A 27,295-nucleotide genomic window follows, 5' to 3' on the forward strand; every position below is an offset into this window, starting at 1 on the left:
TGTATTTCTTAATCTCTTTGAAATACCATTAACATCAAATTTAATAATAACTACGAGATTTGGAATATTATAAGACTTCTTCTAACCATAATCTAATTAAGGGAAGGACCAATTTCCACTCAATATTTATATTTATATTTTGTTTAAATTTCAAACTAACCCTTTTATTAACATCCAAATACATTATAGGATAAACTTGCTTTTTTTTTTATAGAAGAATAGAGACCTACAAATTATTTAATAAGTTTGAACTAAACGTTGAAAAATGTATTAACATTTTATTTTTTCTCACTCGAAAAATAAGGATGTATTTGGTTTAATTTTTCAAATATTTAATTTAAAAAATAAATTATTTTAAAAAAAATTGAAATATTTGATAGTCACTCAAAATAGTTTTTGAAACATTTTTAAAGTATATTTAAAACAATGTTTATCAAAATAGTTTAATTTATTTATTTATTTTTTTTTTATTTTTTTTTACAAATTAGGAGATGAGAATTTGAACCATGAATCTCTTGGTCTTCATTACATACATATGTCAATTGAATTATGCTCTTATTGGTAAAAAACACATTTTTCTTTAACCAATCCAAATTTCCCCTAAATTTTACATGGAACCAATGTTCTTTTTTCCCTAATGTAGAATAATGGGAAATTATTTCAAATGGTAAAACTGTTGAAAATATTTACAAATTATAGCAAAATTTTAAAATTATTAATGAAAGACATTGATAGAAGTCTATTAGCATCTATCATTGATAGTTCTAAAATTTTATTATATTCGTAAATATTTTGGTTCATTTTTCCATATTAAAAAACAATCTTAGAATAAAACACTATTTTATTGCTTGGTCTATTCCTCTATAATGGTTTATAATCAACACTTACCTATTTTAAGAGTATAAATTGAAAGATAAACACAATATATATATCTTGCTTGAGTTATGAATAATAAAAAATGACTTTACAAAGTTAATTTTAAATTTTGTTTGTAAAACAAATATCAACAATTTAATTTAATTTTACTAAAATTGCATTTCAAATCCAAGGTGTGCACCTTTGTTTTTGTTTTCGTTTTTTTTTTCAAGCAACAACCATACCATTAGTTAGATATAAGAGCTTGAAGGATATGGTTTGACTCATGCTGCGGACGGTAATACTTAGACAAGATAAATGATAGCGTTTGTGGAAGTAGACGACAACTTCAAGAGATAGGCAGTAAACGATAGTGGCAAGCCAAGTTTTCCTTTATGATTTCTTGTATTTGAAATGTATATAGGTGATGTACTTATACAATATGGAATCCCTAATTTGGGAATGCAAAAATAACTCAACAAATACAAATGGTTAGAGGTTTGGTGGTAACCAACCTATTCCTTTGGTAAGTCCTATTCTTTTGGTAGATAGACAAGACTTTATGTGTGGGCAACCTTAATATCCTTAACACCATTTATTTGTAATAATAATAATAATAATAATAATAATAATAAAAGAACTAAAAAGCTTTTAAAATTGTAATTATATAGATGCTTGTTAATTGTTATGGAAAAAACTTATTCATCTAATATATTTTTTTTCCATATGCCTCAATACTACTAGATCCATCCATAATATTATTTGAATATTATATAATATCCAATTTCACTTTTATTATAATTATCTAGACTTTTTAAAAATACAAATATGACGACTCAAACAAACACCCATGTGACGTTCAATTGAATGATGTATGAAATTATTAGCTTACATTTATTATTTTTAAAGACTCAAATAATATCTCATTTAATTATCAAAATAGCAACTATATAAACTTATTAAATACGTGGAGTCGTTATCTACTTGTCTCAATTAAATGAAATCATAAATAAACTGATATCTTGAGTAAAAAAAAAAAATCAGAATAGAACAAAATTTGACTACATCAAAGTTGACTTGTAAAAATCTCCACATACAACTATACCACCTTTAGAGTCTTTAAAACTATAAAGTATTTTTTTAATTAATTAAATTTACCTCAACTATTTTGTTTCTCCGATATAAATCAAATATAGCTCTACGTAATCATCCATTATATAAATCAGGTCGTGTTTACCCATTCTAACGAAAATGAGTGTAATCATAATGAAATTTCATTGATAGATCAATCAAAATGAGTCATAATTATAAACGTAATTAGATTGTTTTTTTTTTATCATGTTTATTTAGAATTTTGAATATCTGTCACATTTACTATTACCGTTGCTGTTATCATTACTATTTAGAGTTAAATGGTAATGGTAACGATAACAGAAATAGTAAATATGACAGGTTTTGCGATTCTCATGTTGTAACAGTACTATAACGACAATGGTAATGTAATTTCGAAATACAATCGAATTGATCACTCTCCACTCCACAATTGGATTGCACCTTTTGATTATCGATTTGTTAGTACAAATATGACACACAAATAAACAACACCAAATGTAATAAAATGGGACCCACTTTTTAAATTACCATGGTCGATTACGTTTCGCTTGGAATAAACGTAATCTCAATGTTAAAAAAAATTATAATTAAATTAATTGGTGAGAAAATGAAGTTCTAAAAAAAGTTATATTCATAGCTATTTTATGAAATAGATATATATATGTATATATATTGATAATACAAGCTGTCAGTTATAAAAAATTTCTTCATCAACCACTAATTCAAAATAACATAGTGATCAATATAATAGGCGAAAAAGAAAACTCTTTCCAAGGAAGAAAAAAATGGAATGAGTACAAAGAAAAAATCGAGAGGCCCATATGAGTTTGGAATTGGATCATAAATGGTGTGAAGGGGATTTGAGAGGGAAATTTAGAATAATCCAAATAGTATCTAAATATTCAACCTTCCATGTCCACAAATGTGTGAAACTTAGAATCTTAGGCATCTACAATTACGTGATGAACATGAATAAACTTGATAAGTCGATAGATAAGGATATAGATATTTAATCATTTATTCGATTTTTTTAAATACATTTTTAATTGAAAAATTTTAACATTAAAAAAAGTCAAATTATTTACAAAAATAGCAAAAAGAAATATGGATAAACACTGATACACTTCTACCAGCAGATGCAAAGTTATCTTTCAAACAAATTTGTTGTATAGTGATATGTCATTTTCTTCAAGATCCTGATTGTAGAAAAGCTTTGGTGAAATATGTTTTGTTCTATCTTCTTTAATATATTCTCCTGTGATTTGGGATATGCATGTTGCGTTATCTTCGTGTAATATTATTGGAAGATTTTTATTAGAAGACAAACCATATGTTTCACGAATGTGCCGAGTCATTGATCTTAGCCATACACATTCTTGACTAGCCTCGTGAATTGCAAGAATTTCAGCATGATTTGAAGAAGTAGCCGTTATGGTCTGTTTCACTAACCGCCACGATACAACCCTTCCTCTATATGTGAATAGATATCGTGTTTGAGATCTAGTTTTGTGTGGATCAGATAAATATCTAAAACCTGCGTAATCACTAGATCAAAATTTGATTTTTTTGTAAAATAAACCCATATTAATCGTTCATCGGAGATAACATAGTATATGCTTAATTCCGTTTCAATATCTTTTTCTTGGAGAAGAACTATATCTTGCTAATAAATTTACTAGAAATGTAATCTAGTATTGTATTATTAGAAAAATACATAAGTGCACTAATTGCACTAGGAATAGTAACCAATTCTCTAAATCTATGGAGTTCCCCCAAAAATTAAATGGTACTTCGGGATAAAGAAGTTCTTCACTATTGTCTCGAGGTTGAAATATATCTTTCTTCGCATCTAGTGAATGAATTTCTATTGAAATGTTCAATGGATGTGCTTTATCCATATAGAACCTTTTCAAAATTGTTCTGTATAAGTTGACCAATGAACAAATATCTCATATGCTAAATGTTCAATTTGTAAACCAAGAAAAAATTTTGTTTTTCCGAGATTTTTCATCTTAAATTCTTTCTTTAGATATTCCATTGCTTTTGAAAGCTTTTTAGGAGTTCCAGTTTTATTTAAATCATCAACATATACAGTTATAATAGCAAATTCTGACTGTGATTTCTTTATAAAAACACACGAAAATATTGGATTGTTATGATATAATTCTTCAACAAATATCCACTCAAGCGATTGTACCACATTCATCCCCATTGTTTCAATCCATATAACGATCTCTGTAACTTTATTGAATAACAATTCCTGAAAATTTAATTTATATGTTTCAGGTATCTTAAATCCTTATGGGATTTTTATATAAATATCCTTATCAAGAGATCTATATAAATATGCTATGACTACATCCATAAGATGCATGTCCAAATTTTCATACACAGTCAGACCAATTAAATATCTTAATATAATTGCATCCACCACTGGAAAATACGTCTTCTCATCATCTATACCGGGTCTTTGTGAGAAATCTTGTGCAACTAGTCTTGCTTTATAACTTGCGACCACACTATTTTCATTTGTTTTTCTCGCAAACACCAATTTGTATCCCATAGGTTTGACACCTTATGGTGTTCGGACTATTTGTCAAAAAATCTGACTTTTTGAAAGTGAGTTTAATTCTGCCTTGATTGCTTTTTTTCACCGAAACCAATCTTTTCTATATTGACATTTTTCAACAGATTTTGGTTTAGAATCCTCATTTTTAGATATAATATCAACAGCAACATTATGCACAAATATATTGTCAATATCACATGAATTTGGTTCCATCTTTTTCCTGTCATGACATAGTTTATTGAAATCTCATTATTATCTTTAAGTATTTCACTTTCCTCACTAGTCATGTCAATTATTTTTTCATGGGTACTTACATCCTCAACCAAGTCTTTTTTACTATTAATTATTTTTTTTTTGCGAAGATTTTTATCTTTGGAATCACTGGTCTACCACGCTCCTAACGTGTTCTAGACTCATTAGTGACAACTTATTGTGTTGAGATATCAATTTTTGAACATTTGCAAGTTGTATATGTGATTTAGTTACTTTCTTTGCATCTATAAATGCATCTGGTAACTAATTTGCTATATTTTGCAAATGAATTATCTTCTGAACTTCAAGTTTACATTAATTTGTACGGAGATCTAAATGAGACAATAACGATGCATTCCATGTAATTTATTTTTTCAACTTTTTAATTTCTCTCCATATTGTTAGAAAATTTGTTTCACTAAAATGATAATCAGTAAATCATGTGGTAAATACATCACCGTTGGGGGTTCAAGATATTTAATAATTGATTATGAATAATATCCAATGTATATTCCTAACCCTCTTTGAGAATCTATCTTAGTACGTTGTGGTGGAGTAATTATAACATATACCGCACATCTAAAAATTTTCATATGGGTAATATTTGGTTCATGGCCATAAGCTTTGTAATGTCTCTGATGTAGGAAGCTTGGCTCTCATAAGTAATGGTCTAGCAATTAACTACAAACGTTTTATAAATGATTATGCTAAACCATTTTGTGTATGAATATGAGCCACGAGATATTCAACATTTGTCCCAATTGACATACAATAACTATCAAAAGTTTATAAAGTAAATTCACCAACATTATCAAGACAAATAGTCTCAATTGTATAATCAGGAAATTGTGCTCTTAACTTAATTATGAGCAAGTAATCTTGCAAGTGTAAGATTTCGACTTGATAATAAGCATATATGACCATTTGCAAGATGCGTCTATTAATACATAAAATATCTAAATGGTCTACTTGGCAGGTTAAGAGCTGAAGAATCTTCTGGCCCTTTAAATATTCATTTGAATTCTCAATAATTCTTCTTATTATTATAGACCCTGGATGACCTAATTTGTCGTGCCAAGTTGTAAATATGTATGGATTCATGAACTTTAGGTTCATTGTTTCATATGTTTCAATTACTCGTATATGAGTATAATATAATCCAAATAATAAAACAGACAACTCTTTCGGTATACGTTTTTCATATGAGACAGCAGATATGATATAAAGATACTCCATATTATTCTTTCTATTAATCTTAATACGATAACCATTGCAACGTATATATTTAAAACTAAGTAGATTTCTCTTTTATTTAATAGAGAATAATTTATTGTCAATTGTAAATTTTGTTTCTCTATGCAAAATAATATTTGCTTTTCAAACCCTTCAACTAGATTTGCAGAACCTGATATTGTATTTACTTTTGCTTCGAGCATTGTTAGTTTGGAAAAATATTTTCTACTTGTAAGTATTGTATGTGTAGTTACACTATCTGCCAGACATAGATTTTCTTTACTCATTTTTTAATCACCCAACATATGAAAATGATATAAATTTCTTCACCAAAAGACAATAATTACAATAAGAAAAACAACATTTGGAATATACAAAGGTTAACATCTACAAAAAAGAAGAAATGAAGATGGATAAAAAAACAACAACATTAAGTTTAGATATTTTCAAAGTCAGAGGAAACACTCGATGTTCCATCAATTATGTCATTTTCTCTTTAGGAGATTTAAATAAGTCAACCACATCGAAATTTGTCATATGAGATGACTCAACTATGTCATTATCCTGATATGCAAAATTTGCTCCCACATTTTTCTCTTGTTCCTTCGGGGATTCTTGATAGAGATCGACTACGTGTTTTGACGTACAACAAGTATGTAACTAATGCCCAGTCAATTCGTATCGGAAGCATTTATTTTCAATACTTTTTGAGCTCTTATCTTGTGGAGTTTTTTCTTTGTGATCATCATTTTATGTGGTTCTTTGAAATTTGAATAATTATAACGACCACCACGAAAATAATAATAATTTCTTCCTCTGTCGTAGTCACGATCTCGACCACGATTATTATTAAAATTCACAGTATTCACTTTAGAGAATGTTGTTGTTCCAGTTGGTCGAGATTCATGGTTTTTCATCAACAATTATTGAAAATTACAACATTCACTTCAGGGAATTTTATTGCTTTAGTCGACTTAGATTCATATTTTTTAAATCAATAACTCGTTATTTCATTCAGCCACGAGAAGACATCAAATGAGTGCAGAATACTTCTAAAATATTTCTCTTGATATTGCTATTGCAGAAGCACATCCGAAATGTAGAAAAACATATTCTCTAACATATTGATTTAAAATTTTGGAGCCTTAAGTGCATTCATTTATGACGAGCTTTAGGAAGAAAATTTGTTTTCTGGTGATTACATTTTTATGGCATCCAGGTGTATTTTGACATCAAATGCTAATGACAAATAACTATTATCATTAATATCAAATGCTACAAATTCCAATTTGATAATATTTTTCAAGGTAACACTATTACGAAATATTCTATTTATATTAGAAATTTAATATATATCAAATATGTAGAACAACGTCTAATTTATTAATTATAACTAATGGGAAAAAACCGATATACCTTTAGTGGGAAAACGATTGAAGCGTGTTGATAATGTGTTGTGAACTTGAAGAGTACAACGAGAACACAAATACCAATATAATATAATATAATAAGTAAATAAGTAAATATTAAAATAAATTAAACATAATATCTAGACAAACAAAATAAAATAAGAAATTTCTCTAAGTTCTCCACTTTCTGCAATTTTCATGGAATTTGCCCAATGTGTATCTTCCAAATCCACTAAATGTCACTCTTTATAGCCAATTTGGCAAAGTATGAAGTGATTACATGGACACCGATAATGTATAATGTTGAGACATATAGACAACATTTTGAGAAATTGGGACATGACACATGGTCAATGAACAGTAAGTATGTGCATCTAATGAACATCGATTATCATAATATTTATAATATTATCCGTTTCTTTAGTTTGACATAAACAAGTTAATATTTGACCATGAGATTGACGATGCATATACTAAGTTAGATGAGCTATACTCACATTGACTAATAATAATATCTTATCTATTTTATATTAATTGTTTTTTTAGTACATATATTGTCTATTATTCACAATACATCATGGATGATTTAGGCAAAGCTTGCATGAAATGAGACTCATTCTGGATGATCTTTTGATTGAGCAAAAATAGATCTGTGATATTTCAAGTTTTTGAGAAATGTACTAAATATTTTATTCTGTAGTGATATTGATAAATAGTTCATACCAGCTGATGATTTTATTAATTACAATATGTGGTTCATATTAATGCTAGTCATCAAATATTCAACGATTTTTATTTTATTTGATAATTTGAGTGGAGTTCAAAATATTCATCGATCAAGATGTATATCTTCAAGATAGAGGATAAGAGATTTGAATCTTCCAATATCTCATATGTTGCTGAATTGTAAAATAAAAATTATAAGATAAATTCTAAAAAAAAATGTTATAATAGTCTAAATAAGTACAATGATTGTCTTTATTTCTTTTGAAAGATCATGGATTAAATCTCCATATTCATTATTGTTATGGGTGATTTTGGATCAAAGGGATAAATCCAATCAATAAAAGAAAAATGAAACTAGATCAAGATCAAATCAGAATTATGACGAGACAAGGGAGGGGGGTTAGACCTTTGGGCTCAACTTCGAGGCCGGGGAGCCTAGTCGACCCAATGTGCTTGAGTTGGGCCTTCAGCCCTACTTCCTTGGCAACCTTGACCCCACCTCTTCACTCGAGACTGAGGAGCCCAACTTTCGCACAAGGCATCCCAACACACCTCGAGCCTAAGAATCCCATATAAGAATCTAATTAGGTTATCAAATAACCAGATTTCAAAATGGAACAGAAGAAGACCTAGGTCAACATCTTTTATAAATATGTAATTGTAGTTTCATATCAGTAATTTGAAACTCTTTTAACTTTCACACTATTTCATTATCTGACTTAAGCATTGGAGTGTATGTGACATACACCACACTAATATGCAATTTTTTTTTCAAGCCACGTTTTTCTCTCGTTCAAATAAATTCATTACTGATATTAAGTGAAGGTGAAGTGCATTCATTCTCTATGGATTTTGACATCAACAGTTACGTTATTTTCAATAAGAAAAAAAAATACAACATAACGTAAAATGTTGAGCATTCTTTTTTCTAAAAAAAACCGTTTTAATAATAATAAAAAAACACGTTTGAAGGCCAAAAATTCTCTTGTTCTATATGGGCCGGTGACGTGTTTGTCTAGAGGCCCAAAAAACTCAACCACGGGCTTGAATACGTGGGCCTTGGGCCTGTCGCTCCCACCGAAGAACAGCCCTACCAATCATAAATCCACAAATATATTATAAAAACAAAAGAAAAATATTAAAAAAAAAAAAACCAAAAAATAGGAGCTCCGAATTTCCGTTTTGGTCAAGAGACTCGGAGAGCTCGTGAAAGCAAGAACAAAACACTCAATCGCTGTCAACCGAAAATCGTCAGACGCCGAGATCAGCCCCTCTGTTTCGAACTTCAGGTTCGTTCCTTTTCTTCTAATCGGAATCCCGTTCCCTTTCGTACGGCTATTTGTGCGTTTAATTCTGCGTAACGCTGCATTTTGGATGAAATTTCATCTCTTGGATTTTCAACGATTGGATTAGAGCTCTCACTTTTAGGGATTGCGTGTACAAAATTTCCAAGGCTTGGTTGGTTTCGGGGCTATTGCGTTGGCTTCTGATTCAGGATTTTTGATATTCTTAGTCGAATATGGATCTGGTCTCTGGTTACAAGGTGATCTCTCTCTCTCTTCTCTGCGTCCGAATTTTCATGGATTATGAGGTTTAGAATAGCAATGTGGTGCTTGTTTTCTGCTGTTTATACAATTTTTAGCATTGTTTTTTTAATCTGTGAGTTTCGTGCAGGGCATGGTTGGGCTTGTTTTCGGCAATGAGAATTCTGCATCCGGTGAAGATAGGTAAGTAGATGTTGTATGCTCGTAAACACGAAGGTGGATAAATTGTACGGCATACGCTTTCCCATATGCTTTTTCTCATTCAGAAAAATCTTAATAGTTACGTCTACTGTTGCTTTTTACATATATTATGGTTAATTGTGTGGCGCCTTTTTGATAGCTATGTTGAACGTGTATTGGATCGCATTAGCAATGGTCAGCTTGCAGAGGACAGGAGAACTGCTATGGTGGAACTTCAGTCTGTTGTAGCAGAAAGTCGTGCTGCCCAGCTAGCTTTCGGTGCAATGGGTGTGTGCTTTGCTTGTTAATCTAACTTCAGTTCTGTAGATTATCTAAAATTTATAAATAAAAATATACATTTGACATGTTTTTTGCAGGATTCCCTGTGCTCATGAGTGTTTTGAAGGAGGAACGGGATGATGTTGAAATGGTTGTAGTTTATCTGTTCTTTGCTTCCCTTAATTGAGGAATTAAATCTTTCTTTAGGAGTCCTAGTTATGCTTTCATTCTCAGAAAAAGTACATGTTATTGCCTATTTCAACAAGCTTTGGAACAATTAAAGATAATATTATATGGTAAATCTAGGTTTGTTTCTAGACAGTGAAAACTTTAGTTCATAGTATTATACATTATTAGTTTTAGTTCAACTTGATCAGCTGTGGGAAGTCATTCTCCCCCCTCCCCCTCCCTCCCTCCTGAAAAAAGAACTCATGTTAATATTTTTTTAGCATGTATCTGTTAGGTATCAAGACCTGCACTTAGAAACCCAACAAAGAGAACCAGAAAAACAGGGAAGACAACTACTCCTCTGCTCTATTAATGCTATGGATAATCTCAAGTTACAGAGGAAATAGACAAAGAAAACAGAAAAATGAATGCTTAAAAAATAGATGACAAAGAACAAGGGAAACGATCAAGAACCCAACGCATTTGAAAGAGCTGGGAGATTCTCTCCTTAAAGCTTCCTTCAGCCTTTATTTATTCACAAAAACCATGCCTCATTCGCAAGCCAGACCATCCTTATAAAGGAGAACGCAATGGTCCCTCTCAACGGATTTCATCCTCCACTTTCTCTTCCATAACAACTTTTTTCCCCACCCATTTCTTTTGTAACCATCTTCTTCTGTGCATTCTCGTTTTTACCCCTCCTTTTGTAGGTATAGATAATCAGAGGTTTAATAATACCACCCCTCTCGAAGTGCACCTTGTCCTCAAGGTGGCAACCGGGGAACTGTTGCTTCATCAAGGAGGCCGATTCCCACGTAGCTTCATTTTCAGGGAGTCCCTTCCACTTAACCAACCACTCTTGAATTGCTACCTCTCTATTCCAACACATCCCTAAGACCAGTTCTGGCGTTACTTGTAGTTTGAAATCTTCGGACAAAATGGGTGGGAGATGCTGCACTTGTTGTGCTTGCCCTAGTTTTTTCTTGAGTTGGGAAACATGAAACACATTATGGATGGAAGATTCTGGTGGAAGGTTTAATTTGTAGGCGACTTCCCCAATCTTTTCGATTACTTGGTAGGGTCCATAGAACTTTGGAGATAGCTTTTCACTCCTTCGAGCTAAAGAACGTTGTCAATAAGGTTTGAGCTTGAGATATACTTCATCCCCTACTGACAATTGCAGTTCTCATCGGTGTAAATCTGCATTTTTCTTCATGCGACTTTGAGTCGATAAGGGCATTTAGGGCCAGATCTCTCTCCTTTAGCTGCTGTTCCACAGTGTCATTCGTTGTTCTTTTATCCCTATAGGACATTTGGGGTGGGGGGGGGGTGTCTTCCATACACGGGCTGCATAAGGGGGTTGTCCTAATTGATATGTGAAATGTGGTATTATACCACAACTCAGCCCATGCCAACCATTTGTTCCATCTAGTAGGTTGTTAATTACAAAAACATCTCAGATATGTCTCCAAGCATCTGTTGACTCGCTCTGTTTGTCCATCGGTTTGAGGGTAAAATGTTGTGCTCCTTTTTAGTTGTGTCCCCATTGAGGTGAGCATCTCCTTCCAGAAGTTACTCAAAAAGATTTTATCACAATCGGTAATTATAGACTTTGGAATCCCATGGTGTCTAACTACTCCTTGAACAAAAGCCTCTGCAATTACTTTGGCCGAAAAAGGGTGTTTGAGGTTGATGAAGTGGCCATACTTACTCAGCCTGTCAACGACCACCAGAATGGTGTCATATCCCCCTGCCTTAGATAAGCCTTCAATAAAATCCATGGTCCATTCTTCTATGATTAATTCTGGGATTGGTAGAGGCTGCAACGACCCAACAGGGGATAAGGACTCTGTTTTGTATCTTTGACAGATTTCGCACCTCTCCACATATTTCTTTATGTCAGACTTCATGCCTAGCCAGAACAACTCCCCATTCATTCTCTTGTAAGTCCTCAGAAAACTAGAATGCCCTCCCAATACTGAGTCGTTGAAGGTGTGTAGTAAGGTTGGGATTAAGGAGGATTTGCCAGAGAGGACTAATCTTCCTTTATATAGCATCCGTTCGTTCTTCCATTGATACTTTGTTTTCCTTCAGGTTCTTTTTTCAATATGATTATTATTTGTTGGAGTTCTTCATCTTTTTCCACTTCCTTGAGTACGTGTCAACTAAGGCTGGTGCTGTTAACACATTAGGTTTCTGCTGTTGGGAGGGATGCGCGATAGGGCATCCGCTGCTTTATTCTGCAACCATGGTTGGTACAATATTTCAAAATCATATCCAAGCAATTTGGTCAGCCATCTTTCTTTGGAATTGAGGTTGAACTGCACACTGTTCAATTAGTAACTTTAGAGCCTTCTGATCTGAAATGACTATGAATTTGCTGCCTAGCAGGTAATGCCTCCACTTCTGAACTGCCAACACAACTACCATGAGGTCTCTCTCATATATGGATTTTGCTTGAGCTCGTGTTGATAATTTTTGGCTGAAATAGGCTATAGGTTTGTCATTTTGTGATAAGACTGCCCCTAATCCATAACCCGGGGCGTCAGTTTCAATAAAAAAGGGCTGAGAAAGTTCGGTAAAGCCAACACTGGACACGCACGTCATCATCACATGCTTCAATTCTTCAAATGCTCGAGTTGCTTCATCATTCCACACGAATCCATTTTTCTATAATAGTCTGGTTAGAGGGGCTGTGATGCCACTGTACCCTCTTAGAAATCTTCTATAGTACCTAGTAAGTCCCAGAAATCCCCGGAGTTCCGTCACATTAGCTGGCTGCGGCCATTCCAACATTGCGTTAATCTTATCCCCATCAACTTCCACTCCCTGTTGAGAGATCCAATGTCCCAAATACTGTATCCTTGGCCGACTAAAGATGTACTTCTTTCTATTTGTGTACAATTTGTCATCCCTCAGTATGTTGAACACTACCCCCAGATGGGTCTCATGAGTAGTAATGTTGGGGCTATAGACGAGAATATCATCAAAGAAGACAAATATAAACCGACGAAGGAAAGAGCAAAAAACTTGATTCATTAGGGACTGGAAAGTGGTTGGGGCGTTGGTCAGACCAAAAGGCATAACCATAAACTCGTAATGCCTTTCATGGGTACGGAAAGCCGTCTTCTCAATGTCACTTTTTCTCATTTTGATCTAAGGGTACCTAGATTTGAGATCTAGTTTTGAAAACACTGTTGCTTCGTGTAGCTCATCAAGAAGCTCTTCAATGACGGGAATGGGGAACTTGTCAGCCGCAGTGGCTTGATTTAGTTTTCCTCGATCAACTTCTCAATTTCTTCCTTTTGTGCGTGGCCATATTTGTATGGTCGAACGTTGATAGGTTTCTGTCCATCCACGGTCAAATTACGATAATCTATCGCGCTTTTGGGTGGTAAGGTGGATGGAGTCTCAAAAACATCTTCTTGCTTTAATAGTGCTTGAATCATCACCGATAGATCTTCGTAGTGTATCTGCTCTTTCTCCCGATTCCCATCCTTCTTATCTTCTATCTCCAAGTGCTGAAACTCGATTAAAAACCCAATATTATCCTCTTCCCACATTTTGGATAAAGCTTTGAAAGAGATTTCGGCCTTAGTAAGGGAGGGGTCCCCTTGTAGTATGTCGTGAGATTCTCCAGACCATAACGACATTGTTAATGAAGGCCAATGGATTCCCATGAAACCCGTAGTGCATAACCAAGGCATTCCTAGGACCACGTTGATTTGTCCCAAGTTGATTTCTAAGAAATCTGCCCTTACTAGCAATCCTGGCAGTTGTAACTCGATACCTTTGCAAATTCCTTTTCCTTGAATAGCCATTCCATTCCCAATAACCACTCCGAACCTCGTCTTCTGTCTCAGGGGAATGTTTAACTCTCTCACAGTTTCTTGGTGAATGAAGTTGTGGGTAGCCCCTGAATCTATCAACACAGTTACCTCCTTACCTCTCATCGTCCCTTTCAACTTCATGGTTCCTTTTGCTGAAAATCCGAGCATTGATTTTAAAGCTAACTCAATTTTTTCAATGAATTCCATCCTTTTCAGGTTTCTCCTCTTCTTCTTTGATCTCCTCGGCCTCTGACTCTTCTTCTTTAGCTATGAATAACATTAGTTGTCGATTCTCCTTTATTTTGCAACAATGCCTAGGGGAATACTTTTCGTTACAACGAAAACACAAGCCCTTGTCTAGGCGATCTCGAAATTCAGTATCCGATAGTCTCTTCAGCGGGGGATCCTTCTTCGAATAGTTACTCTTCACTGGGATGGATACCTACTTCATCGTTAGGGATTCATTCCCTTTTGTATAACCTTTTTCCGTTAGAGTGGGTTCCCTTTTCCCGCCTTGGGCCTCCCGTTTATTGGGCCCAACTATTTCTAGATCAGCCAAAACCATTTTAGGACCAGGTTTTGATCATTGACTAATTGGGCTTCGCGCATACACTCGTCCAGTATTGTTGGGTGTTTGCTGATAACTTCAGCCTGTAACACTAGTTTGAGGCCGTTCATGAATGCGCCTCTGAGCATGTTCTCCGCCATCTCCGATAGTGGTGCTGAGTAGGTGACACATTTCTTCACGTAGGCAGAGTACGTACCCTCCTGCTTAATCCTCAACAGACGGGCTCCCAAACTTCCTTCCTCGATGGGTCTATAGTGATCAAACAACCTCTCCTTTAGTTCTTTCCATGTAGTGATGGCCTTCCGATTATGGCTCCACCGGAACCAATCTACTTCATCTGGGGCGAAGCTGACCACAACCACCTTGACCTTCTCAGCATTCGATAACTCGTGTATTTTGAAGTAGTGTTCTGCTCGATATACCCAGGATTCTGGATTTTTCACCCGAGAGGGATCTCCAGTCGCTTGTACTTGCCTTTATCCATATTTTCGGCTCTATGATGTAGAGTGGATTCTGCCTCCTCTATCTTCCCTCTTGATTTGAGGTGACTCCCTTCTGTGGTTCCCAATTCTTCCTTCTTCCTTGAAGAGTTGTTTTCTCTGACTTCCTCAGCTAGCTTTTCTATGGTTCCCTTCTATGGTTCCCGATTCTTCCTTCTTCCTTGAAGAGTTGTTTTCTCTAACTTCCTCAGCTAGCTTTTCTATGTTTTTGCACAACCCAAGCACCATTTCTTTCAATGCAGCAATCTCCTTCTCATTTGTCTCCATTCTCTCTTCTAGTTGTTTCTGGGCTATCGCTCTTGTCCGCCCCAGGATTGGGTGGCTTTGATACCAATTTGTTAGGTATCAAGACCTGCACTTAGAAACCCAACAAAAAGAACCAGAAAAACAGGGAAGACAACTACTCCTCTGCTCTATTAATGCTATGGATAATCTCAAGTTACAGAGGAGATAGACAAAAAAAAAAAAAGAACAGGAATACGAATGCTTCAAAAATAGATGACAAAGTACAAGGGAAACGATCAAGAACCCAGTTCCTTCGAGAGAGCGGGGAGATTCTCTCCTTAAAGCTTCCTTCAGCCTTTATTCATCTCACAAAAATCATGCCTCATTTGCAAGCCAGGCCGTCCTTATAAAGGAGAATGCAGTGGTCCCTCTCAACGGATTTCATCCTCCACTTTCTCTTCTATAACAACTTTTTTCCACACCCATTTCTTTGTAACCATCTTCTTCTGTGCATTCTTGTTTTTACCCCTCCTTTTGTAGATAGGATAATTGGAGGTTTAACAGTATCGTGATATGTTTTTCCATTACTTGAGTTCAGGTTCGAGGGGCCCTTGAAACTCTTGTAAGTGCATTAACTCCTCTCGATCATGCGAAAGGATCCAAGGATGAAGTCCAACCAGCTCTGATGAACTCTGATCTGCTTTCAAGGGAATCAGACAGCATCTCTCTTCTTTTGAGTCTTTTGGTCAGTTATTCCTCTTATGTTTAAATATATTTTTAATATTCATAGGTTTGGGGGTATGCATTTGCGTAACTCAGTACCATATCTGAACACATTTCTCCGCCCCTCTTGGGGTTTCTTTTGTGCTTTTGCAGTCAGAAGAGGATTTTTATGTGAGATATTATACTCTTCAACTGTTGACAGCTCTTCTTACAAATTCTCCCACGAGGTATATTTATTTACTCATTTTGTTTATTTTATGTTGTTTCTATCTCTATCTTTTACAGTTCTCATTAGTTGCTGATTTTCCCCTTAAGGTTGCAGGAAGCAATTCTCAGCATTCCTCGTGGTATAACTCGACTAATGGACATGCTTATGGATCGCGAGGTATACTTTGGCTAACTTGTATTATGCAAATTACTTTTTAATGTCCCCCTCCAATTTTATATGGTGGTCTCCAAGACCTATTTAAATAATCAGTTGGTCTCAAATCGATGTTTACCTATATTTAGAATATTGACACCAATATTAAACTGAACGAATGTATTAATAATTGAAAAATTAAAGCAGGACGAAATAGTGTTAAACTAGATTTAAGAATTATTGTCTTTTAATCAAAACAATGGGGGCACAATTGTAAAAATGGATATCGTACAATGTTAGCACCACTATGGGTTGTGTTAATGATCATTGGGGAAGTAAAAAAAAGGCATGAAATTTGGTGGAACAAGTTCAAATCTTGTGGTGGCTACATTTCTAGATAACAAAAACCTACAATTTTCTTGATAACCAAATATTGTAGTGTACTAGGAGATTAGTTGAGATGCAAGTAAGTTGGTTGGCATACTTGTGGATTTAAAAGAGTATATCATAGGGTGTGAGGATTTGAACTCTTCCATTAGAAGAAAGTTCAATGTTTTAGACTCCATTGTTGGGAAGCATAGATGTTTCGACACACACTCTTTTGCTACCCTTAACCATGAGGAAAATAATTTTTGTCTAATTTCCTCTCTATTGAACTGTCCTTGCATCTAGAGCTACAACAAAAAGATATTGCTTATATTAGAATGAGTCATTAAAATATGGTTATTGTTTGCCTTATAGGTTATACGGAATGAGGCTCTGCTATTGCTTACTTACTTGACCCGTGAAGCTGAGGTTTGATCTTTCTTCAGTTATATTGGTTATAGTTATTTTTGTACTGAAATATCAAAGGTTATAATCATTTAGTTTTGTATAAATTCATTTATCCATTAGTAGCATAGTCTCATGTTAAATTTATCACAAATTCAGATTTTGTTTTTTTCCAAAGAACACTTTTTTTAATAGGATATCGAGCTTTCATTGAGAGTGAAAGAATGTACAAGGACAGGCAAGAAGACCTGCCCACAAAAGGAATCGTCCACCACCTACATGAAAGGATTTCAACCCTAAAGAATAAGACCTAACTGAATTACAAATTATTCGATTCATGGAAGCCCACAAAGAGGTATTAAACCTCACCACCTCTAAAGATCTCTCAACTCCACTAAAGATCCTACTATTCTTCTCAAGTCACACCCCTCAAAATATTGCAAAACAACACACCTACTGTAAGTCATAACACTCCGCCCTTGTCACGAAAGGGAGAGTACATATCTCCTCGATCAAAGAGGGACCGTCCTTGTTATGTACCCATACAATCCCAAATTAACTAAAGCACTGACACCAAAGAACAATATTTTAGACTTATGATAAATGTTTAGTTAAATTTTTGAAACAGAAAGGAGCCTCTTTATTAGAATAAAAAGAGACTAATGCCCAAAGTACAAGAGAATTATACGAGGAGCATGAATAAAAAACAGAATGAGACAAACAAAGCAAAACTAAACAAAAGGATCAGGAAGCACACCCAGGTATCTCAACTAAGTTGACACCTCCTTAGTGCCCTCATCATGTCCAATATGATAAATGTTTAGTTAATGAATGATAAACTATTAGCCATTGAACAACATTTTATTTTGAAGAACATTGTTTTAATTCTATCCTATCTAAGAATAATCTTTTATATTCATGATACTACATTTTTAATTAAAAAATGACAAACTTGTAGTAGTCATTTAGTTTACCTTATTCAAAAAATATACTTTAAATGAATAATAATAATATCTCTTAAATCACCAATTGACCAAAAAACTTAAGCTAATGAGTGAAGGTAAATTTAATTATATATCATCTAATACTCCTCACTTGTGAGATTGAAATATGAAGAAGAGCCAAACAAGTGGAAATTAATTAATTGGGGAGAAAACAACATTGCAGGGGCTTGAACATAGGACCTCCTAAGACAACCTACTCTGATACCATCTTAAATCACCAATTGACCCATAAGCTTAAGCTAATGGGTGAAGGTAAATTTAATTATATATCATCTAACAATAACTCATCACAGAAATGGGTAGTTAAATTTGAAAAGAATGGCTAGTTTAGACTGAATAATGCAGGAGTTCTTGAAAGAAATAGGAAATCAATAGCTTCTTTTCTTGAATCTCTTTCTCATATATAGTATAGATTTAAAATTTTTCGTATTAATGATGGTTTTGAAAGGTGATATTGTCTTTCACTGACTAATAAATCTATTCAATTTTAGGAAATTCAAAAAATCGTGGTATTTGAAGGTGCATTTGAGAAGGTTTTTAGCATCATTAAAGAGGAAGGAGGCTCTGATGGTGGTGTTGTTGTGCAGGTAGTTCATGATTGAAAACTTAATTTGCTTAATTTATGTCAGATGTGCGTTTTACTGTTTTAAGTTCACTTGTGAGATCTTTATCATTATTGTTTTCTCATGTGATAAAATGTGGTAGGTACCTCTTTCTTTTCCCCTTTCCTCTAAAGTTCCCTATCTTTCTCACATTTGGAAACCATAGCTTGAAACTTCTGTTCCTATGAGAACCTTATTTCTGTTAGAAATTATTGTTTTATTGTATTACTTCTTTTTGGAAATTAAGTTGAAATTTGTATGATCGTTACTATTTTAAACCATTTTTGTCAAAGGAAAAATATTATAAACTGAAGAAAGCATTACCTGAGGGATTTTTCTTTAATCTCTCTTTCTTTCCGGTTTTCCAAACCTCATGCTATTCAATCTGGAAAACAAGTGTCATAATTTGTATTCTTATTTTTTTAACTTCACAGGAAATTGAATTTATAGACAACGATCCTCATCGAAAAAACCTTTTATAGACAATGATCGGCGAACTCCTCTGGTCCTCTTTCTCATTAGTTGGTCTGTGGGAAGTTAATATGATAGACATAATTTAGATTACTCATCTCCATCTGCTCATTTCCTCAGATCAAAGTTTTCATTTCTGTTTACTGATGTGTTTGACATATCCTTTTGATTTAATATCCTGGTGATGGAAATATATTGAGTTTGTTATGGTTTTAATGAATACTTCTTAAACAGGATTGCCTAGAATTGTTGAACAACCTTCTAAGAAAAAATGCATCAAATCAGGTGAGCTGCATTTATCTATTGTTATCTGTCAATACCTTGCTATTTGTGTCTTAGGCTTTTCTAAAAGGTTGTAGAATGTTATACTCAGGTGTTGCTGAGGGAGACTATGGGATTTGATCCATTAATATCAATTCTGAAGTCAAGAGGAGGTACTTACAGTTTCACACAACAAAAGGTTAGATAATTGTGCAATTGTGCATCACATGAATACATTTTTAATATCCTGTCCAAAAGGTCTTACCAGTGCATTTTTTGTGAACATCTTGCCAGTAGACAATAAATTTACTCAGCGCATTAGGAACTATAAATTTACTGATAATGGGAGACCCCAAGGTTGATCCTGGAAAAGATGGAAATAAGCTGACTAATAAAACAACTTTGGTTCAGGTTTGCAATAGAAAACAATTATTTTATGTATGTTTCCTTAAATTGAAAAGACTGGGGTTCTCTGACGAGATTTTTCTCTTTGCCCTTACACAGAAAAAGGTTTTGGATCATCTTCTACTGTTAGGTGTTGAAAGCCAATGGGCCCCTGTTCCAGTCCGTTGTGCGGTAAGTGAGGCAGTGTACTATCTATCAATCACATACAAAGACAAACACTCTCATCTTATAGACTTATTCTGATGGACTGAAACATGTCCAGTAGTTAGAATAATGTTTATTCTTGAAGCTCCTTCGGTTTCTTGCCCCAAAGATATTGATTACTCTATGCATTTGCTTCTAGTTATTAAAATCTGAGAGTAATTTCATGGAAAATACTTTTTTGCACTTCTATAAGACTTTTGAGGTGTCAATATTTATTTTTGTAGGATAATCGTTGTGTAATTCTGCTTAATAAAATTTTCCATCGTCTTCATGCACGGAAGGCTGAAGCTTGATAGATTCTCTCTTTCATGAACTTAAGCTAGATGAACTCTATTTCTTGTTTCTTGTCATTTTTTATTCTTACAATTCCTGCTTTTATCCATTCTTGCTGTTCAACTGGAATTATCTCATATAGATTATTGATATGATAATGATAGTAAATATTTATAATGAGATCTGTTTGATATATGTTTGGGATTTGGATATTTAAAACTAGATGAAATTTAATGTTATGACCTTGCTGGAAGATCTGTTTGATAGGTTGTATAATTGCCATGGTTACCCCCTACACCACAAATACACACATATCTATTAGATAGTCAGATCTCAAACCATTTTCTTTTCTTTTAGTTTGTTTTCATTCAGCTATCACTGATGTATAAGTGGATGCCAGTTAATCATTCAATATAGATTTTTTCTTTCATTTTATTAGGCATTACAATGCATTGGCAATCTGATCTCTGAGCATCCCAAAAATCTTGATACTATTGCAAGCAAACTCCTTGGAGACAATGTGCAAGAACCTGCCCTGAATTCAATACTTAGAATCATTTTGCGGACATCAAGTACCCAAGAATTCTTTGCTGCTGATTACGTTTTTAAGTGCTTTTGTGAGGTTATTTTTGCTTTCAACTTTCTACATTTTTCTTCACAAAGCGTATTAAGGACTTTCATCAATTTAACTTAATTTTTTTAATACTCAAATTTCAAATTCAATTGTGTTATTACTCTTTTTAACGTGTTTTCTGAATCAGAAAAATTCTGATGGACAAACAATGTTGGCATCCACTTTAATTCCTCAACCACAGTCCATGATCTATGCACCACTTGAGGAGGATGTGAACATGTCATTTGGAAGGTTTATTCACAAATTCATTCTGCACTGTTCTTTTCCTGCTTTATTAAATGCACCCTTTTTTTGGTTACTATTGTGGAAGATGGGTTTAAATTCCATAAACTTCTAGGTTAAAAATGTTAGCTCACAAATTCTTCTATTTGGTGAATGATAATATCTGAATAAGTTCTTCTTGCAGCATGCTGTTGCGTAGTCTTACTTTGAGTGAAAATGATGGTGATCTCGAGGTAATTTATGTTTTAATATCAAGGAAATGTTGAAATGTATGATATGTTGTCTTCTGCACCACAAAGTAGCATTAGTTCTCGGATGTCCCTGGAGGGACAAGTATCACGAGTTCTATAATGACAATCTGGCTAATATGATTGCAGACATGTTGCAGAGCTGCCAGTGTTCTATCGCATGTGATTAAGAACAACAATCAGTGCAAGGAAAGGGTATGCAACTAGATAGATTTCGTTCTAATGTTTCTTCTTGACGGTAAAGCATGAATGTTTGCATTTCATTACTACTAATCTTGCATGCATGACCACTGTTTTCTTTGTTTCCTATATCTTTTAAAAAAGAAGTAAAATCTATCTTGTATGAATGAAAAGTATCTTGGGAATAAAAGAAACTTAGGGTCTGTTTGGTTTTCAATATGGATTCTATTTTATATTTTTAGATTCACGGAGTTTAACGAATAATATGTTTGGCAGACAACCCAAATTCTGTTTCTGAAAATTGTTTTCGAATTCTGATATCCAAATAATGAAGATTCTGAAACAACATTTTTATATTTTCTTTGTATCCAGAATTTGAATTTTAAAATTTAAAATGCAGAATTATATTAAATAAAGATAAAAACATTTAGAAATATAGTATGCCATGTTATAAACCTAATTCAAATTTTTTACAATTAAAATATGTATTATGTAATGTATTATAAATTAAATTTGGTTAAATTTCAAGTTTAGGCCCTATGGTTTGGATAAAGTCAAAAGTCAGTCCATAGGATTTTAAAATATAGAATGTAGTTCCCATGGTTTGATAGTCCATATGGTTTGTTAAATCCTCTTAAATAGTCCATACCATAGGCATATTTATTATGAAGTTTTTATCAAATCATAGGGGGTAAATTCTAATGAGAAACCATAATATTTAAATTTTAACTTACTCCAAACCATAGGGACCAAAATTTCAAATTTTCCTATAAATTTATAATATTGCAAAACAATAATTATACAATTTTTTTAACGTGTTTATAAATAAATTAACAATAATTTATTGTCAACTAATATTTAATGGGTAACTACAACTAGTTCACAATTGTTTATATTAGAATTCAATTTTTGAATTCTGGTACAAAACACATGAAAATGTGGAATACAACTCTGTTTTTATTTAATCCCTTGTTTTCAAATTTCGATTTTCAGATTCTCTACCAAACAAGTCTTTAATTTTCATATTCCTTTTCTATGTTTCAGGTACTGAAAATAAAACTTGAAGCACCCATGCCTTCCTTGGGAGATCCCGAACCTCTGATGCATCGAATGGTGAAGTATTTGGCTGTTGCCTCTTCTATGAAAAATAGAAATGGGAAGTCGTCCTTGAGCAGCAATTCATATGTTCAACTAATCATATTGAAATTGCTTATCATTTGGTTGGCTGACTACCCCAGTGCAGTGCAGTGCTTCCTAGATTCACGGCCCCACCTCACATATCTGCTTGAGTTGGTCGCAGATTCATCTGTAACTGTTTCCATGAGGGGTTTGGCAGCAGTTATCTTGGGGGAATGTGTAATCTATAATAAATCAAGTGATAACGAGAAGGATGCTTTTACCATTGTTGATACCATTAGTCAGAAGGTTGGGCTTACATCATACTTTCTGAAGTTTGATGAGCTGCAGAAGAGCTTTCTTTTTGCCTCCAAATCATCAGAACCACGGAAAGTTCTGACAAGATCTATAGCTGCTAGTATGGCTGATATTGAAGATGTTGATGATGATCCTTCAAATCAGAAAGACGAGGAGCTTCCTATTCTCTCATCTGTTTTCGATGCTCATTTTATCAACACTGTTAAGAAATTGGAAGCAGATATCAGAGAGAGTATTGTTGTGGTATATAGTCAACCAAAGAGCAAGGTGGCTGTGGTGCCAGCAGAACTAGAGCAGGGGAAAGGGGAAGCTGATGGTGAGTACATCAAGCGGCTTAAAGCATTTGTAGAGAAGCAATGCACCGAGATACAGGTAAATCATTTGCTTACTATGCTTATATGCTTTGCCGCTAATTCTTAAATGTTAATCAATTAATAAAATTGGAATACTAAGTAGCATACTGCTAGTATTTGTTTCCATGTTTTTGGCCAACTATTAGGAGCAATACTTTTGTTACTATACTAAACTTAAGAAATCATTATTAGCATACTGTGGTTTTGACTGTGTTTGGGAAAAATTTGGGGACCAAATCTTTAGTTAAGTTGGTGCACTTTTTTGGATCTGAGTGAAAATTTAGACTCAATTCTAAGATTTACATGCTCTTTGCATATTTTGGCATCTATTACTGATATATAATTTTGTCTTCCTATTCCACCATTATTTAGACCCGAGAAATGAAAGTAATTATTATTTGATCCATCTACCTTCCCTATTTCTAGGACCTTCTTAGTAGAAATGCAACTTTAGCTGAGGACCTCTCTAAAACCGGAGGGAATGACTCCCCGAGTGAGCAGAGAGCGAGTGGGCCATCCAACCGAGTCCAATTAGAGACACTTCAAAGAGATCTTCAAGAAACATCTAAACGGCTGGAACTGCTCAAGGAAGAGAAAGTGAAAGTCGAATCTGATGCATCCTACTACCGAAACTTGGCTGGTAAGATGGAATCCGATCTTAAGAGCCTCTCAGATGCATACAACAGTCTCGAACAAGCAAACTTCCATCTAGAAAAGGAGGTAAAAGCTTTGAAGAGAGGAGAACACTCTGTTAGCCCCGACATTGAGGCAATTAAGGCAGAAGCAAGGGAAGAAGCTCAGAAGGAGAGCGAGACTGAACTGAATGACTTGCTTGTGTGCCTCGGGCAAGAACAAAGTAGAGTGGAAAGATTAAGTGCAAGGTTAATCGAGTTAGGAGAGGATGTTGATAAACTTCTTGAAGGAATCGGAGACGATCTGGGGCTGCCCGAAGACGATGAAGATGAAGATTGATATTGTGCACTCTGTGATGTTCTTGTGCCTTCTCCTCCTCCTTATAGGTATGATTGATTGTGTTTTATTCTCCATTTGTACATTTCTTGTTGCACTGTACAGTTTGAAACTTGTCTACTATACTCATTCTGGAGTAACGGGAGGTTCAGTTTAAATTATGATATACTTGAATCGAATTCCATTCGGAGCTTGCAACCTACGATATATATTTCTATCCGAATATCAGTTGCAAACAATGAGCTTTTCATTCAAGGGAAGATGAAATTGATTATTCAATTATTATATCAATTTAGGTTTTTTATTCAATTATTGTCTTTTAAACAATTCTTTATTATGGTTGTTTTAAAAAAAAAATCAGTCAAAATTTAAGATTAAATATCAACATCTAAAAATACAGAATTTACTTCTAAGTCAGATGATCGTACCAACTTTTTTTCTAATTTTTTTCCACCTTTTAATATTAATATTATATATATATATATATATATATATATATATATATAATTTTCAATCATGACTTGAATTTTGAAAAAATCTTAAATAAATAAGTGAAAGTAGTATTTATAAATTTAATTTTTTTAAAAAACTATTGAGAACTAAAGGGTAATTAATGGTCAGTTAATATTTTAGCGAGACATTAAAAAAAAAAAGTTTTGCGATTTTAGGAATTTCGTTGGGGCTTTTTCATTCACGGATGAGTTTTCTATTGACTTTTATAATGGGTAGATTTTGAATATTGATGTTGTATATGAAGAGAATTTTTTTTAAAAAATTATTTTTTTGAAGAAATTATGTACAAAGATTTAATCCAAAATATTGTAATTTTTTAATGGGCATTATACAGATAAATAAATGGTATACTAAATAAATAAAAATGAAAACTTGAATGACATAATTTATAGATAATAAATTATTAATATACTCTATCACAAAATACTGGAGGAGAAAACGTTGTATGTAAATTAGTGGTCGAATTTTTTAATATGTGAAACCGAACTACAAATATGTGGTTTGGTTTGGTTTACAATTCGGTTTTTGCATTTTTAAAAAACCTATGTTATATTTTTTAATTAAAAAATAGTTTGGTTTGTTCAGTTTGGTTTTTAATTCGATTTGTTCTTTAAATTAAAAACGATTCGGTTTTAAATTCGATTTTACTTCTTTTTTTAAAATATATATATATATATATATATATATATTTGCTAAAAACGGTTCGATTCAATTCGGTTTGGTTTTTAAGAATGTTACGTTTTTGGGGTTTGAATGGCTACCCCAAATGTAAATTGAGAGTAAAAAATAGGTGCATGGAATTAGATTGAAATATCATGGTTTCTTAATAAAATGGATAGTGGAAAAAAAAAACTACACCCGAAGTATAATGAAGTAAACTCAAGAAAAGAATAAAGATATAAAAACGTTAATGGATCATAGGAAGGGAGGAGAGAGTGGTGATCGGGTATGAGAAGGGAGGAGACATAGGAGTGGGGGGTGGAGAAGTCGAGAGAGTTGTTAAATGAGGGTTACCATGCATATGTTGAAGGAAGTGAAAAGGTGGTATATTAGTGGGCCAAATGGTGATATAGGAGTTATATCATCTTCTCACATAAGATATTGGCCCTCCAAACAGTCCCTCAATAGTAATAGAAAATAGGGCTAACAAGAAAAATAACAAATTTTAAAGTTTCATTTGGAAAAATGGCAAAAAAGTTTCAAAATTGTAAAAATAGCAAAACGAATTTATATAATAAAAAATATTAATTAATAAATGACAAAACTACCATAACATGAATATCACAAATACACTCTACCTAGACATTCTAGAACAACACATACATAATATCTAAACATTCCAGAAGCAAAATAAAAATTAAAAATCACCCAATATGATCCTTTATGCAAGGGAAGATGACGAGATGTGACCATTTTGGTCCTTGGATCTTGAAAGTCAAAAACACTATCAATCCCAGAACGTCAGTGTTGAAAATGATGCTCAAAGTAGAAACAAAAGCAAAAAAAAAAAAAAAAAAAACATGTGTGCAAGCGAAAAAGGTCGGCAACCTGATGAGGGTGCTAGCCAAGATGATGGAATCCAAAAAAGAGTTGCAACGATCAAAGACATGAGATTTGAGATTACAAAGGAGAAAATGAGATTTGGGGCCGGCTAAATGAAGAAAATGAAGAATATGGGATTTAGGGTTCTTTGTTATCTTCTTTTAATAAATAATAATATTTATGATGATAATAATAATAATAAGAATAAGAATACTAATACTAACAACAACAACAACAATAATATAATAATATTTATGATGATAATAATAAGAATAAGAATAAGAATACTAATACTAACAACAACAACAACAACAATAATAATAATAATAAACTGAAAAATGCATATATACCCATCCACATGTTTCAAACATTTAAAATTTAGCTCCCATTTATATGTTTTTTTTAGGTTCAACGAGCCATTTTTACATGTTTGTATATGAAAAATTGAAAACACTGAAAATATAAAGAAAAAAATCAAATTAATTTGATAACAATAATATTTAGATACAATTGAATTTGTAACAAACATATAAACAAATCAAAAGTTAGTTGAATCTAATCAAATTTGATAATAAAAAATAAATTCAAATAAATTCAATTCAAACTAATATCTGACGACGATATCAAATTTTTTTATCTGTAAAGTGAATTAAGAGGCCGTTTGGATTGACTTG

The 27,295-nt window shown here is 33.3% G+C and overlaps 1 protein-coding gene across 5 annotated transcripts; it reads left to right on the top strand.

Moving 5' to 3' along the window:
* The first annotated feature begins 9,287 nt into the window (after positions 1-9,287).
* LOC120079976 (golgin candidate 6) lies at positions 9,288-24,826 on the top strand. Of its 5 annotated transcripts, none has more exons than XM_039034473.1 (20): positions 9,288-9,446; positions 9,586-9,700; positions 9,832-9,884; positions 10,042-10,169; positions 10,259-10,311; positions 16,050-16,196; positions 16,328-16,401; positions 16,490-16,559; positions 17,277-17,330; positions 18,802-18,897; positions 19,618-19,668; positions 19,757-19,843; positions 19,942-20,055; positions 20,149-20,220; positions 20,966-21,148; positions 21,288-21,391; positions 21,567-21,615; positions 21,760-21,825; positions 22,855-23,616; positions 24,024-24,826. In XM_039034473.1, the coding sequence occupies exons 2-20, from the start codon at positions 9,677-9,679 to the stop codon at positions 24,567-24,569; spliced, it is 2,733 nt and encodes a 910-aa protein (XP_038890401.1). In that variant the 5' UTR covers positions 9,288-9,446; positions 9,586-9,676; the 3' UTR covers positions 24,570-24,826. The 5 variants fall into 5 exon arrangements, with proteins under 5 accessions (XP_038890401.1, XP_038890402.1, XP_038890403.1 ...); XM_039034474.1 differs by having other exon boundaries at positions 9,293-9,446; positions 9,571-9,700; XM_039034475.1 differs by having other exon boundaries at positions 9,304-9,446; positions 9,611-9,700.
* Positions 24,827-27,295: the final 2,469 nt, after the last annotated feature.

This window comes from Benincasa hispida, chromosome 6 (genome assembly GCF_009727055.1).
Source record: "Benincasa hispida cultivar B227 chromosome 6, ASM972705v1, whole genome shotgun sequence".
Lineage (NCBI taxonomy): Eukaryota > Viridiplantae > Streptophyta > Magnoliopsida > Cucurbitales > Cucurbitaceae > Benincasa > Benincasa hispida.